At 40.4% G+C, this 15,083-nt stretch overlaps 1 protein-coding gene across 2 annotated transcripts; it reads right to left on the bottom strand.

The window, feature by feature from the left end:
- Positions 1-1,132: 1,132 nt before the first annotated feature.
- LOC311257281 (uncharacterized protein) lies at positions 1,133-14,515 on the bottom strand. Of its 2 annotated transcripts, none has more exons than XM_084352822.1 (8): positions 14,324-14,515; positions 12,669-12,826; positions 10,557-10,813; positions 9,364-9,451; positions 8,077-8,189; positions 7,303-7,455; positions 7,002-7,086; positions 1,133-1,370 (listed from the first exon to the last, which is right to left on the bottom strand). In XM_084352822.1, exons 1-8 carry the CDS (start codon positions 14,412-14,414, stop codon positions 1,332-1,334), a joined length of 984 nt encoding a protein of 327 aa, XP_084208948.1. In that variant the 5' UTR covers positions 14,415-14,515; the 3' UTR covers positions 1,133-1,331. The 2 variants fall into 2 exon arrangements, with proteins under 2 accessions (XP_084208948.1, XP_084208947.1); XM_084352821.1 differs by having other exon boundaries at positions 7,002-7,089.
- Between the last annotated feature and the right edge of the window lie 568 nt (positions 14,516-15,083).

Here is a 15,083-nt window from a genome sequence, read left to right on the forward strand (position 1 = left end):
AAGCTCTTCACTGTCTTTTTCTCTGTCGTGATGTGTTATCCCACAAGTCACAAAAACTTAGCTCAGGCTTTTACTTCCTGTTACTGCCCACCTGTCCATCAACCACCTCAACCAATTAATGATCGGAATTACTCTTGTTCACAAATACCACTTCCTTTTACAACCATGAACTCTTCAAAATAAAACTCAATATTTATAACAATGCCTCTGGTTCTTTTTAAATGTAGTTATTACATCATACCCTTTTAATCATCCATGAAATAGCTGTATAACCATTTTTATAATGTACCTTTAAACCATTTTAACATTTCTATCCTGATGTAACATTTAACCTTTCCTGTATGTTTTTGAACAAAGTTACCTAACTTTATCTCAACATCATTTTTATTACAATGTAGGGTAATTTTGACCTGGTTACACACAAAAAGTAATAACAATGTAATGTTAGCTCGGTAGTTGCTACTGAGATGTCTGCAACTGGTAGAGATTGTTCTCTGCTCATTGTCCAGAAAAGGACCATAATACATTGACAACAGAGGGTTTTCATACCTTAATACTTCAGGGAGGGGGCCTGCAAAGTGATAGGGGCAAGCGGTGAATTGGGATTTGACGAAAGACTAAAGTCTAAATAAAAAAACAACAGTTGACAAATTTTACACTACCTAAAACTATAACATGACCAAACATTTGCTTTGTCCGTAAACTGTTGTTGCCTTTACACCACGAGTGCATCATATGGTTCACATACTGAGTCCTCTGAGTTGTCATCATCAATCTGAGCCAGCTCACATCCCTTTTAAATTTTTGCTGACAAGTGAAAGCCAAGTGATAAGTGAGGAAATCTGAGATGTACCAGACTGTCAACCAGCACGGCTTCATTTTGGTCTAAACAGCACGTTTGTTGTTTCCTCTGTGTACCAGCTGCTGCCATGAGGACTCATTGGCACAACAACAATAGAGAACATTCTCAGGTGCTTCAGCTTTAGTTAGTGGTGTTGATTAAAAAGTATGAATAATGGACAATTACAGGAAGACGTGACTTGAGGAACATGTGATGTGCATGTGTCACAGCAGAAAGGAGAACAGAAGCAAACTGTACAGAGTTTAATTCAGTCGTATATCATGAAAGCAGATTCTTTTCAAGACAAGTTAACAATAGTGGAAGAAAAACATTGAATGCATGGCTTCACAGGTATGTTTTTCCAAGTTTTTGTGGGTTTTTTTAGACAAAGATTGGAAGCTAACCACACACACAAACATCTAGTTATCTTCTGGTTTGCAGAAGGTGGGAAGAGAAAAAGAAGACGAGTCCTGGCTCCAGGCTTCTGTCCTCAAGGAGGTTTTTGGTATCTGTTGATAGGGCTCCCTGCCTGAGGACAGAAAAATAAACGGTAAGTGAAGATGAACAAAGACAATAAACATTCAGTATCTGCAGGAAAGGAAACAGAGAAGAAATACAGTAATGGCAAGTCAAAAGATTTCTAGATATCAAGGTAAAACTGGGTGGGTGGTGAAAAGCAAACACATTTAATTCCAATATTTTCCTAAAAATTGCTGATCCACTTATCTTCTTGTCGCAAGCTTTGTTGGTTTCACTCTGGGTAAATGTTTTATTTTTTCAAGCAAACAGCATAAATCTGTGAGATCATGAAAATAACTTGGAAGATGGATCACACTGCTAGATGTAGTAGGTATTAAAATGATGTTTCACCTTTCTGGATAAGTTTTGGGGACATTATATGACAAAGTAACATACAGAATGCAGAGATCACAAATGGAGCAAACTCTTGACAAAAAAGCCCACGAACACATCTGGCTTCTGTCTTCAGTGGGAACAGGTACAATCGAGATTCATTCCCAGGTCAAATGATACAACAGTAATAATGGATGTTTATTGGCTCCGAAAAGCAGTGATGGAGACGTGACACCTGGAAGAACACTATGACGCACGTTGAAGCTCTGGACGTTAGCGCATAAATACTTTTCCATTCGTCTGCGTTCGAGCAGCATTCAGTCAGCATTGACTTTGAAAGAGAGACTGAAGTAAAAGACATAAAAAAGTGATTGATGTGACACTGGAATAAAAAAAGAAAGGCAAACTGGTCTAGTGGCAATGGAAAAGGAGTCGCCTATTTTTAGCACGTTAACATATGTTTAAAAATCACATGTATGCGCTAATTTTGGTGTAAAAAACACGTTTGGCAGCAAGTTGGTAGCAGGCTCCACTTACTGTTAGCTTGTTAGATGTAGCCACACAAAAGCTATCAATTAAAATCTGGATACAGTGTTGGAGACGGAGCCCCATACATGCATATGAAAGCTGCTCAGTGGTGCATGCAGCCAAAAAAGCTCAACTTCCCAGGTATAAAGTTACCCAGATTTTCCATGTTGTGGGGCCCATGGAGCGTGCGCACTAGAGACTTCCACCGACCAAGCCGGCTAACTTGAACTTGAGACAAAATGATTTAGCGATGCAGCTCTTCTAGACTTTCCAAATGGCCAAATTAGGATAGTGTAACAAGTCCTTTTTCACAGGGGCTGTGGCGCACACATAAATGTATCCACGTTTTTACAGCCACTTGTTTCACAATGTAAGCTTACGGGAAGAAGTATTTTTGGGCCCCCGTGTATCACGTGGCGCTGATATTACACGGTTTGACCGCTACAAAGATTGGCTTCGAAGCCCGATGCTCTTACTGGGGACTTTGAAATCCCAGCACTCAAATGTTTGTGGACAGGCCAGAGTAAAGTGAAATCTATTTTGAAGGCAGTTGAACTGGAGTCCCAGCAAACTAATGCCATTTATTGGAGGTGTACAACGGGGTTACGTAGAGTTTTACAGGATTTTAATGAACACATTTTAGTAACACAAACAAATGTTAAACACATGTTACACATTTTTAGGCCAGATGCATGGATGTCTCGCAGATAACCAAAACCTTACCACTTACTCACTCCCACATCTCCGTTATTGTCTATTTGGACATCAGTATCTATTTCATCTCTTTAGCAACTCAGACCGACACCCATGTCTGCAGTTTATCTAAATCATGACAAAGTTGGTAATGCGTTTTATCACGGTTATTTCCTCTCTGTCTCCGGCGATCGCCGCTCCTCCAGCTAAGTTTCCTCCCCGTCTCAGCTCTGCAGGGGCTGAAAAAAAAAACATCACCCTGCATCATCTGCACTCAATCAGAATAATTATCTTGAGAAATGCACTGCAGAGCCTGTGAGAGGTGAGGGGAATGAAGCACAGAGGCAATCACCTCCCTCCAGTCATTATTAGTCATCTCTCTGCTGTTTTGGAAGAGGACCCGGGCGGCTTGGGAGGAAGCCATGTGCAGCCGACAGACAGACAGAGAAAAGGCCTGTCGTGACTCTGGTGCCCAGAAAGTATCAGCAATCTCTCAAGGCTTTGGCAGCACTGCGGCTCCTCTGGGGACTGGCAGCACACGAGTATCAGCCTTATGTTCTGTCTGTCAGACTTCCTCTTATCCACACTGAACTTGTCACTCCGAAGACGGGGGAGCTTTTAAAAATCCCAAAGCGAGCACCTTTTGGGTTTCTAAAAAATCCTCCAGGAGGATGAAGCGTTGTTGAGAGCCTGTCAGGATTTGCGAACACTTCCTGGAGGAGCCCTTTGTGGGACATTGTGGGGTTCCTGTTTGATCGTAAAATGGCTTTGCAATCAATAGTTCCTCAAAGGCGTCCGACTTTTTAAAGCCGTCAAACAGAAAAACTAAAACACTGATCAGACTCCTGTGCTCAAGAAGTAGTTTTATGAATGTCCTGGCAGCCCTACAAGTCCACGGGGGACTGGCAGTCCTCTTCAGATGAATATCTGTGTTTTGAATTTCTATTTCTCCCCTGAGATTTGCACTTGTCTCCAATCCAAAGATTTTTTCTTTTAAAACGAACTGGTCTAAAAAGTAGACGTGTTCTAAAAATCCAAAGATTTTATGCACTTTATTTCTTAAAGATTCATGAATAAACCTTCATATCAGAGGTACAGTGTGATTTCTCTGTGATGAGGTCCTCCTGTTATTACATAAAGACATCAAATAACCAGCATCAAAAAGCATCTCCATAAATTCAGATAATCATTCTCTGGCGTCTTAATCTTGTCATTTTGGCCATAATTTAAGTTATGATAACATTTTACTACCTCAAGTAATCGCTGAAATCTGTGAACATGGTGACATCACTACAATAAAATCCCAAAATGAGCACATCAAAGTGTTGATAACTGCTGCGTTTCTGATCCCCACAATGAAGTTTGTGTGTACGGTATTATTTTTGATGGACAGAATAGCCAAAAAATACAAAAATAAGACCCAAGTTGTAATACACTGGAACTCCTTTCAGAGGTAATCATTTTTATTGAAAAACTGTAGATTTCTGAAAAGGGGTTGATCAGAATAAGCTGTTTTTGTACCTAAAAAATGTGTGTTTTCAGTTTATAAAAGACACTGATCCTCCCAGTTTAAAGTAAGGTTAATAAAGTAAAGACCTAATGCAACAAGGAAAGGTCATAAGATATTTCAGTGATTCAAACTTTAGAGTAAAATGGAATCAAATGAAAACAAGCAGCTGATTGTGCCCTCTCCCTCCAACTCATCCGCATAGCTCGTCCCAAAACAACATGACCTTTGTAGCGACAGTTGCAGTGTACCAGACCGTTGTCATACGATCACAGTTTGGTTGATTTTAGGCAACAAAACTTGGTTAGGAATAACGTTATGTACATTACGTCAGTTAACTTTGTTACTAATTTTAATTAACTCAGTCTCCTGGGTGAAAATCCTGTGTTTGTCCGCCCCATCCTCCTCACTGTGAAGACGTTGCTCTTTATACTGAGTCTCCTGCCTTCCTCTTTTGGCGCCATGATAATTAAAACGGCCACTGTAGGTCGCCGCCCAACAATAAATGAAAATATGGGTCACATTAAGCTGCTTGCACAGTCGACCTAAATGGTTGTTTTCTGAGGAAGACAGAGGAAGCCAAGTAACTTACCCAGATTTTGTAGCATTTCTTAAATTGTGTTTTCATTCATAAAAAAAAAAAAAATATTTTGAACAGTAAAATAAGTTTCCATGCTTGAGAATATTCTATTTAAATAATGGTTGACTAATGTGCCCCCTTGTGGCTGTAAAGTGATATGGCAGTGTCATCTATGCAGTGCTGTTGAACGCTGTATGAAGCTCTCCTTAAAATTCACTGCACAGACAAAATAAAAACACTGATGAGACTTTAATGCCCTTGAAGGATTTTTTGGGAAAATCCTGGCACTACAACAAGCCCACTGCAGACTGGCAGCTGTGCCTGGATGAATAATGGCTCTGTGCTTTGGATTTCTCATATTTCACCCCAGAGATCTGAACTCGTCTCTTTAAATCCAGAGATTTCAAAACACTGAACTGATCACTCTAAAGATATTGGTCCTTTCTGAAATCTTAATGAACTGTAGTCAATAGGTGAAACAAAATACACCTGGAGGAGGCGGCTGTCCTCTCCAGGAAAAGGGCAGCATTGGTTTATTATTTCAACAGTTGAAAACAGCTCTTTTTAAACCTGCAGTAACTATTTATTTGGCCACATGGGGGCCGTGGAAACAAGTTGTGAACACAATACTGACATATCCTCATGTTTTAAGTTGTGGAGATAATGGCACTGGTGTAACAGCTGGGCGAGACGGCTACAAAGCCAGAAACCACTGTTCAAGACGACGTTTCAACGTTGGTTAGTATGAAGCTAATAGATATTTTTTTAACACGATGTCGAGACATTTCGTGGCATGTTTTTGGCAACAGGATCAGATGTTTTTAGCAGGACATTGGAACATTTTTTAGTTGTGTTTGTGGTGACAAAATCAGGTATTTTAGGCCAAGACGTGATCTTTTCCTGACCCTAACTAAGTGGTTTCTGTGCCTAAACCTAACCAGATCATAAGCACAACGTTGTCACAACATAAAGGAATGTAAAGTGGCAACATATCTGTGGTTTGCAGAAACGTACATTGCCAACATTTATTCTGGCGATTTGGATGTTCGTTTAGCTCCACAAACTCTTACGAAGGAGATGTTCTTTCACTTGGGTCTCTTTTAAGGAACGTTCCGCGGTTATCCAATGATTCGATTAAAAACTTTCAAGAAACGTTTTAAAGACAAAAACAAAGACAAGACTTTCAGTACCCATGAAGTTTCACAGTTCTGGCTGTATGACAACCCCTGTAGCGACTGGCGGTCGCACCCAGATGAGTATTACCCCTGTGTTTTTGGACTTCTTCTATTTCAGCCTTCAGATCTGTCCTTGTCTTTCATCCAGAAATGTTTTAATATAGACGTGGTCGCTCTTAAAACCAAGAGTCACCGAGATTTTCTCACATAAGAGCAGCATGATTTTTGAATGAGCTGATGGAAAGAAAATGATTTTGAAACCTTTTTTCTGTTATTTTTCCAGCAAACGTCAAACATTTTCTGGTTCCGACTTCCGAAATGTGAGGATTTCATGCTCGTCTTTGTCATGAATGATAAGAAAATTGAATATCTACTGTATTTGTCTTATTTGACTTTTCAGAATAAAAAAAATAATAGGTAGATTATTTGTTAATAAAAATAATCATTAGTTGTAGCCCTTCACATATGAGAGGTTTGTGGAAGTCAGGAGGACTGTTTTGGCTTCGTGTTTGGTTGCCAAAGAGCTCTCGGTGACCCCTGCAGTTACCTCAAAGCCTCTTTACTTTAAACAATCTACAGAAGACAGAAAAACACACTCAGCCGCCCAGGTTCAAGAGGCACCTCTAATTTCTGGAAGAACTGACAGCGCAGTAACTCCTCTGAGACTTGGCAGCGATTCTCAGATGAATATTAGCCCTCCCTTATAAATCTCTAATACTTCACCCCTGAGGTTTGTGCGTCTCCCACCCACAGATTCCAAAACACTGAACATTTAGGCTACAACAAGACTTTGTGAAACATTGTGGAGAAAAATTAAAGTGGTACCTCGTTGAAGAGCTCCTCATACAGCATGTTCGACTTCTCCACCTGAGACTTGAGGTCAACCTCTGCATCTGCATCCCATGTTATACTGCTTGAAAAGAAAGGCGGGTTGTAAATTCATGTTGACCTGAAAGCATGTAGGGGTGGGCCAAAGTGGGATATATATAAAAATTATGTGAGATGAAGAGGAATTTTGTTTTCTTTATTTAACGCCCAGTGGGAGGTTTTTAAAACACTCCAGAGCTGATGTCTGGCACAAGACGTGAAGCCTTATCACAGTGATACGTTGTTTTTTCGACCTTACCTATCACAGCATTTAGTGTCCTGCAGAGGACAGAGGACACTCTGTGAGGGACTGTCATCGTTTAACCTCTTCTTCAGTTTCTCAGCCTTCTTTTCCAACATGCTGACCTGTCGCAGCAGAGCTTCTCTCTCCTCCACCAGGCAGTTTTTGAAACTGTAGAAATAGAAGTATTTACACACAGTGGCCAGTGACAGCAGCAGCTGTTGTCTACTAAGCTCAGTTAGCCGTGCAGTTAGCGGTCCTATTAACTGATCTCCCCGCCCCAGCCCTAAAAACAACACAGTGTTAACACTCACACTCCCCCCAGTGCTCCAAGCTCTGAGTCTGAGCATTGGCACTCCATAAGACCACTAACTGAGCTAACTAGCTAACGCCAACTACTTTAACAACAAATAAAGCTGCCCATCCATCATCCAACTGTTAATCACGGCTGTTTTCTCCATCATGAGGTTGAGGTTGAAGGAGTTAGTGAATAAATACAAATGTTGATCTTTTCCTTTACACTGAAAATACGTAAGATTACCACATTTTTTCAGCCGAGGCCTGTCCAACTGACGCAAGTGAGAAGAGACAAAACACAAATACAGAAATTGCTCATGTGGAATAACCAGTCATTTTTATTTTTCTAATTCCAAAAGTTGGTTTTCTGGCACTTCAGTGTCCTTGAATGTCAATGAAGACACATATGAAAGCTCATCATCATCAGAATTATCATCATGTGTGATTGTAAAACTCAGTTCGATCAGGTCAAAAGTTCAGGGAGGAAGTACCGACCTCTTGACACAACACATCCAGTGGCGTTGCTGTTGACACAGCCACTCAAACTGCTCTGCTGTCTCCTGAAGTTTCCCCAGACTCCCCTCGTTCTCCTGCTGCAGCTCCCTCACCTCAAACACAAGACAACATCACAGGAAATAATGAGGACACGTGTGACTGATTGTACTGACTTGAATTTTCAAGTCCTTCATCTGGAAAGACGAGTGAATCCAAAAGGGTCTGACTTAATCTCCGACCCACCCGACTTTCATGATAATTCACCGACTCGATTCACCACAAATAAGTGTTCTCATGAAGTTCCTCACTGACACGGCGGCCTCTTGTTTTCTTCTCTTGGAGAGATAATTGTAGACCAGGATTTTTAGTTTGTTGTTTGATGGACTGGTTGAAACAGAGGCCAGGGAGGGAGTGAGTCTTTGAGGCCAAGTGTAAATTAAAAAAAAAAAAATCCTGACAGTGTGTAGGAATGTCTCACTAATGCCCAGAATCAACACACATTAATACAAAATGGGTGCCAGTAAATCTGAGTTACTGTGTTCTCTGGGGTGGTTGTAGTTTGTCAAATTTGGCCTCTGCACATAAATTTGAACCTTGAGGTTTAATGTTTCATGAAATTAATCGTTTGAAATCGAACATCAGACTTGTTATTCGCTGTTTTTAACTGGCTCGCTGACACAGTGACCTAAACTAGCCTGAGAAAAGCATGAACGGTGTTAATCCATTACTTCTGATTGGAGGAGCTGGCAGCAGGAGGATGTTGTGCTGCTCCGTTTCTTGGCCGCACGTTTGACAAAGAGAAACGCTTCACATTCATTATAAAAAACATTAAAAGACCATTATTTATCGATTTATCCTCATCCAGAGAGACCAAAGCAGAACTAGTCCAATCCTGACATCTGCTGGACAGAAGTGGAACTACAACCACTGAGCAGCAGATTTAACTATAACTGTTCCTTTGATTTTGTTTTTCCTCCCCGTTTCTGGCAGTCAGCATCAAGTGTCATAGATCATTTGTATCAGGAGAACCTGATGTTTCAGTCTGGCTCAATGAAAGTCTTAATTTTGGATGAATTTACCAGATTTAAAAAAAAAACAGCAGTCAAATTCTGTGTTTTTACTGCAAACCCAGACAGAAAAAAAGACATTTTGTCAACATCCAACATTTTCTAACCAAGTTACATCCATTTGTTATAATAATATATTATTATATATAATACATGATAATATAATTATGATATTATCCTCGGGCTGCATTTTTTTCTGTCCTCAGCTTTGTTCCCTCACCTCCTTCTGATGAGCGCTGCGTTTCTCCTTCAGCTCCTTCGTCAACGTTTTGTTTTTGTCTCGTAGCCTCTGCAGCTCCACCGTCTTACTGTTGGTGACAAATACAAAAAGATTTGACTACTTTGCTTGTAGTCAGTTTAATTTGACTTCAATATTATTAACACTTATAAAAAACCTATAAGGGCTTTCTAATCTTTTAAGTAACACTAATTACAAGGACCTTAATATAAAGTATTCTTTGAGTCGAAGTGCAACTCTTTGTTGTTTTGATTTCTCTTTACTCCAATAATGTTCCATTTTTGTGTATTTTTACAGGTGTTTCTTCCACAGAAGATATACTGTATGTATTTATCAGTCTCAGACAAGCACATGAGAATCATTTTCATGACTGTATCAATACATTCAATATTTGAGTCAATAAGAATTTTTATATGAACTTCTCTGTTGACGTTAAGATTCGTTTCATCTCCTGATTTGTGGGTCTGGAGTCACGATGTGAAAACATATTCTGAGACTAAGCCAACTCTCCACAGAGATGTAAAGTCAGCAGATTGAGGCACGGCGCTGCTCGCAGGGAGGACATTTCTGCTGACTCCAAATCACAGCTCTGAACTCAATGTATTTATTCAGTCTTGAGACTGAAACAAAACATTTTGAGATGAAGTTCTTCTCTGTGGGTTCGCAGCAGCTGGTGGCGGCTTCACTTGGCTTCAGTTTGCCGGAGATGGTAATCAAACTTTAGGTTTACAGTTGTTTTTTTTATCAATTTAAATGTTTCTTTTCTTCGTCTGCGGCCTTATCTGCATTAATGTTCGTTTTTACTTTTTGCTCAGTTTTAACAGCTGGGTGGAACATGGAGGAATGTGTTTAAATCAAACCATCAACATTTCAACATGGTTAAGAAAAACAAGAGTGTGACACATTAACACATGTATTTCTTCCAAAAGTCAGAGCTGGAACAGGTCCTCATCTGAAGCACAGTTGAGGTTTGTGCGACACTTTTAAAATTTTTTCCAGAAAGATCTAATTTGTTTGTATAAGAATGTATTTATACAATAAATTAAATTTATAGATTTAGTTGGACTGCAACTAACAAATATAACCTCCTTTGCGACTATGGTGGCCTGGTGGTAAAGATGCATAACACACACTGACATTACAACCCCTCTGTTGTCTGTCATTCTCTCTCCTACCTGCGGAGCTCTGCATGAAGGCTCTCCGACAGCTCCGCTCTGTGCTGGGCCTCCACATGCAGCTCTGCCCGGAGCCTCTCTGCCACCACAGCTCTGTGATGGGCCTCGGCATGCAGCTCCTCCACCAAGCCCTCCAGCTTCACCTCAGAGCTCTGCAGACACAGCAGCTCTGAGCCGACCTGTTGCAGCAGCTCCCCGTCCCGGGCGCTCTCCTCCACCAGGAGGACCACACGCTGCTGCAGCAGCTCCACCAGGTCCTGCAGGGGAGAAGCATGGAGATACTGAGAGTCTTTTTAGAAGAATGCTTTTACACACACAATTCTACTTCATGGCTTTTATTGTTCTTTATTTTTTTACTACTACTTCATGCTTGTGAATGCATTCAAGAGCTTCATTTCTTCTTATACAGATGCTTCCATAAAGGCACATATTTACTGTTTAATCTTCCATTACTCCATAGTTCCTGACCCCTTAAGATCTCCCTGTAGCTGTCCTGATCCTAGCATTATCATCTTGTACAGACTGCACACTTGACATTAAAACACACCTATACAGAAGGTCAAAGAGTCTGTGACAAGCCCTAACCTGACGCTACATCAAGTCTTTGTTAAACTGAGTGAGTCACTCTCCAAATCTCTAACAAAATACCATCGAGAAGAGTTGCTCATTTGTTTCTCTGCAGCAGGTGTTCAAAATAAACAAACAGTATGTAAATTCTGCCACTAGGGGTCTCTCAATCAAAACAAATGACGTAAGTAGCGTGAGATCATTGAAGATGTTAGACAAGCACCAGTGTTGATTAACGACATATCCTCATCAGGAAAATGACCACATAGGTCACACAACTTATTAAGACCTGAATTTACATTTATTGTTAAGCAGCGACCTCTAGTGGCCATAGTAATTATGACAGCAGAGAGCAGCAGGAGACCGTCGTTATGTCCAGGGTGTAACCAAAAGTCTGCCTCTTGCCTAAACCGAACCAAACTTCGATAGTGTGACGAATGTCCAGTGTGCCTGCTGCTGGTACGCTGCAACAGTCATGTTGTTTTGGGAACCGTGTTGTATGTCGTTTGAGATCTCACTGGCATTCGACCTGTTCAGTCGTTTATGTATTAGGATGTGTTGGGTGAAAATCCATGTGACTCGTGCAGAAATGTTCACGAATGAGGTCAAGTTATGTTTTGTCGTGCTCACTGACTTATCATGTGATGTTAACCAGGAAGTCATGGTGACAGGCGACCAAATGACACGCACCGTTACCTTGTGGCTTTCTCTGGTTTGAAAGCTTGGACATTGTTGGAAACATTCAGGATAATGTAAGTGTACAACTCAACATTTCAACTCATTTCAATGCAGAAATGCTACACATTATATCCTATGAATGACTGGATCTTTCCTCTAATTGTATTAAAATCGTGCAGCGTGAGAAAAGAATAAAATCTCTCTTCAATCAAACTCGAGGAGCCAAAAACCCTTAAAGTTGGTAACCACTGCCAAAACCTCCCTATTTACAGTATGTTAACACTGGCACTTACTGGTAGCCTAATTCCAGTGTAATTTCAGTAATTGCAGCATAGGTGGCCCTCTGGTATCGTCATGGCTACATGGATTTAAATTATGGGATTGTAATGAGGTTAAACACTACAAGATGAAATGACACAAATTTAAAAAATCACTCCTTCAGGTAAGTGTTTCCAAACAAGCCTGTAATTGCCACACGAACACCGGAGGTTAAAATAGAGCCGAGTGTTGTTTTGGTGAAAACTATCAGCTAAATCTGCAGCTCTATGGAGCTTTTTAAGTCTTTTTTAACTAATAGTTTTGGGTTTTATGGCACATTTACTGTCTGGTTCAATCTCAGCAATCTCATTTTCAGCAGAAGCATGCAGCTTTTTCAGAAAAAAAGGCTCTAGTCTACATTTCTAGCACCAAATGGCAGACAGAGTTAGATACTAGCTGGTTAAAAAAAAAGGTTATGAATAGCTGCTTAAGAGAAAGTTGTAACATAACTAGATAAACGACCTTGACTTGCAAATAATGATATTATTTCTTTCTTCCTGCCTACAGATCAGCTTAAACCTCTGACAGACATCTTATAACCCAGTCCACCTGTTGCTGGTGGATCCTGCTGATGAGCTCATCCTGCTTCATCCTGAGCTCCATGTTCAGCTGCTCCTGGTGACGGAGTCGAGCGGTCGCAGCCTCCAGATCATGCTGCAGCTTCCTCTCCCGGTCTCTGGACACCAGGAGCTCCCCGTCGAGCACTGCTGCAGCCACAGAGAACAGAACCAGAGTCAGGGTTGGACTGATTTTCATTAAAAACAGAAGATCTGCTGACTGTGTGCCACTTGGACATGAAAAAGTGTGTTTTTACTACCCACAGTTTAAAATAATGTTTGAAACCATAACACTTTAAATGTGGGGTTGTATGTCAGCCGCTGACACTTCTGGCAAAAAAATTTCCTCTCATTCCCACCACGTCACCTCAACACTGCTGTCACGACGGAGTTTAGTGTCTCTAATATAGTTTTACACACATTTCTCTTAGATCTCTTTCAAATCATCAGCAGAGGTTGATAAAGGTCAGATTTCATTGTGTTTTTACAGTCTCTCTTCCCGTGTCCTCGTCTCTTCCTGCTTGGTTTCTTATCTTAACTACAGTTTGCTCCTTAACAAAGACACCCTTGACAAACAGAACTGACAGTTTGAATAAAAAATATGTACATTGTTAGTGTAGTCCATAATTATAGTGTGGTTATTTAAAGGGACAGTAACATATTTTTCCTTTACCAGTGGTGCTATTTATCCATCTAGATTTATTGTTTTGGAGATATTGGCCAGAGAGATGTTACCAAAATCCAGCACACTCACAGCACATTAACCTAGATTGAGAAATAGCACTATGTATTTTTTGATTTATTTTTTGTCCCTTTACGTATTAGGGAATAGTGGATCAATTTACTTCAACTGCAGCTTCGATGTTTACTCAAGTACAATTTTGAGGTAATTTACTTGAGTATTGAGATAATCGAAAAAAGGACTGATAATCGGTCTACCTCTAAAACACACAATATTAAAGAAATTTAAAATCAGTCGGTTAAAAAAAAAAAAACAGAAAAGAAAACTGGAAAGTTTATGTGAATACAATCCAAAAAATCACTCTCAAAAACGCACAACAAAGAAAGTAAAAGTGTATTATTTCCCTTGTTGTTCTCCATAATAATGTCCTTATACATCTCTCTCTACCTTGAAGCTACGATATAGTTTGATGATGTCACTGTGGTGTATTCTAACAGTTTTCATCAGATAACTCTATGTTGTTTCTTCCCTATTAACCCCGACACCATTAAGGCGATAAATACAACCAGACGCACGTCTACAGTCTGAGGCACATTTTCACTTTCAACTCGTGTTTGAACCAAGTTAATTTATATTATCCACTCTAAAGACATGCTTATCCTACTACTGACAGCCATCATGAAGCATAAACACATACAAAAAGCAAGAGGTGTGAACCTTAAGATTCTACAGTACTGTATGTCCATTATACATTACATTAGATCACATTTCTCTCGTACAGTTTATTATATAATCTGGGACTTTGTAACTTTCTTTTTAAGGCAACATTAATCGAAATAGATGTGAATTAGAGACAGAAACAACATGACATGGCAGTTCACACCAGTCTGAACCAGTAACCTCCAGTAACATGTGAATGTGTAACTCTCCCCTCAGAGGTCAGAGTCCCGACCTCCTCGTCTTACCTTTATCATGAGCCAGCCGGGTGCACTTGGCCGTCAGATACTGGATCTGACTGTAGTCCTCGTCCCGGTGAGCTCTGAAAAACCTCCTCATGCTCGCCTGAGTCTGAATTTCTCTCTTCGATCTAAAGCTTCTTCCACCTTCCCAGGATCCTCAGGGCTCGGCAGGTGTGTCCCATAAAGTCAGACGGGACAGTGTTTTACTCTCCTGCACATGAAGTGTGTGTCCTAAAGAAGCATGCCATCAGAGGGCAAGTTTAAGCATTAATCTGAGCGCCTGTTGTCATAACATGGAGGTGTGCTGCTGCTCTATGTGTGTGTGTGTTAAGGCCTGATGTGTTTTGTTTGGCTCGCTGCTTGAACAAACAGGAACACCGTCACTTGTTTTTATGCACAAATTGAAGGTTTGATCTTATGTTATATGCAAATATAGTTTTTATGCCCGGAGGCTGTGAATCCTGCAGAAGAGAGCTGCATAGAGTCGGGCATGTTGTGTCAGGCAGGAAGCATCTCAAAAGCAGCAGCCTCAGGTTAGTTCTTTTATAATATAGATCAGCACGAAAGGTTTTACAGAGGAAAACACCACTGACATTTAAAAACAGCTTGTATCGTTTGTATCGGATGTGTCAGTATTGTGTAGCAGTAGTTTGCATGTACAGAATATTTTCATGTAAAAACAGTTCATGCTTCTCAAATGCCAGGATTTGCTGTTTTTTATTTCAATTATTTTATTATTTTGAGTTTTGAACCATTCGTTGGGCAA

This window comes from Pagrus pagrus, assembly GCF_965226575.1.
Source record: "Pagrus pagrus genome assembly, chromosome: 5".
In the NCBI taxonomy this organism is placed as follows: Eukaryota; Metazoa; Chordata; class Actinopteri; order Spariformes; family Sparidae; genus Pagrus; species Pagrus pagrus.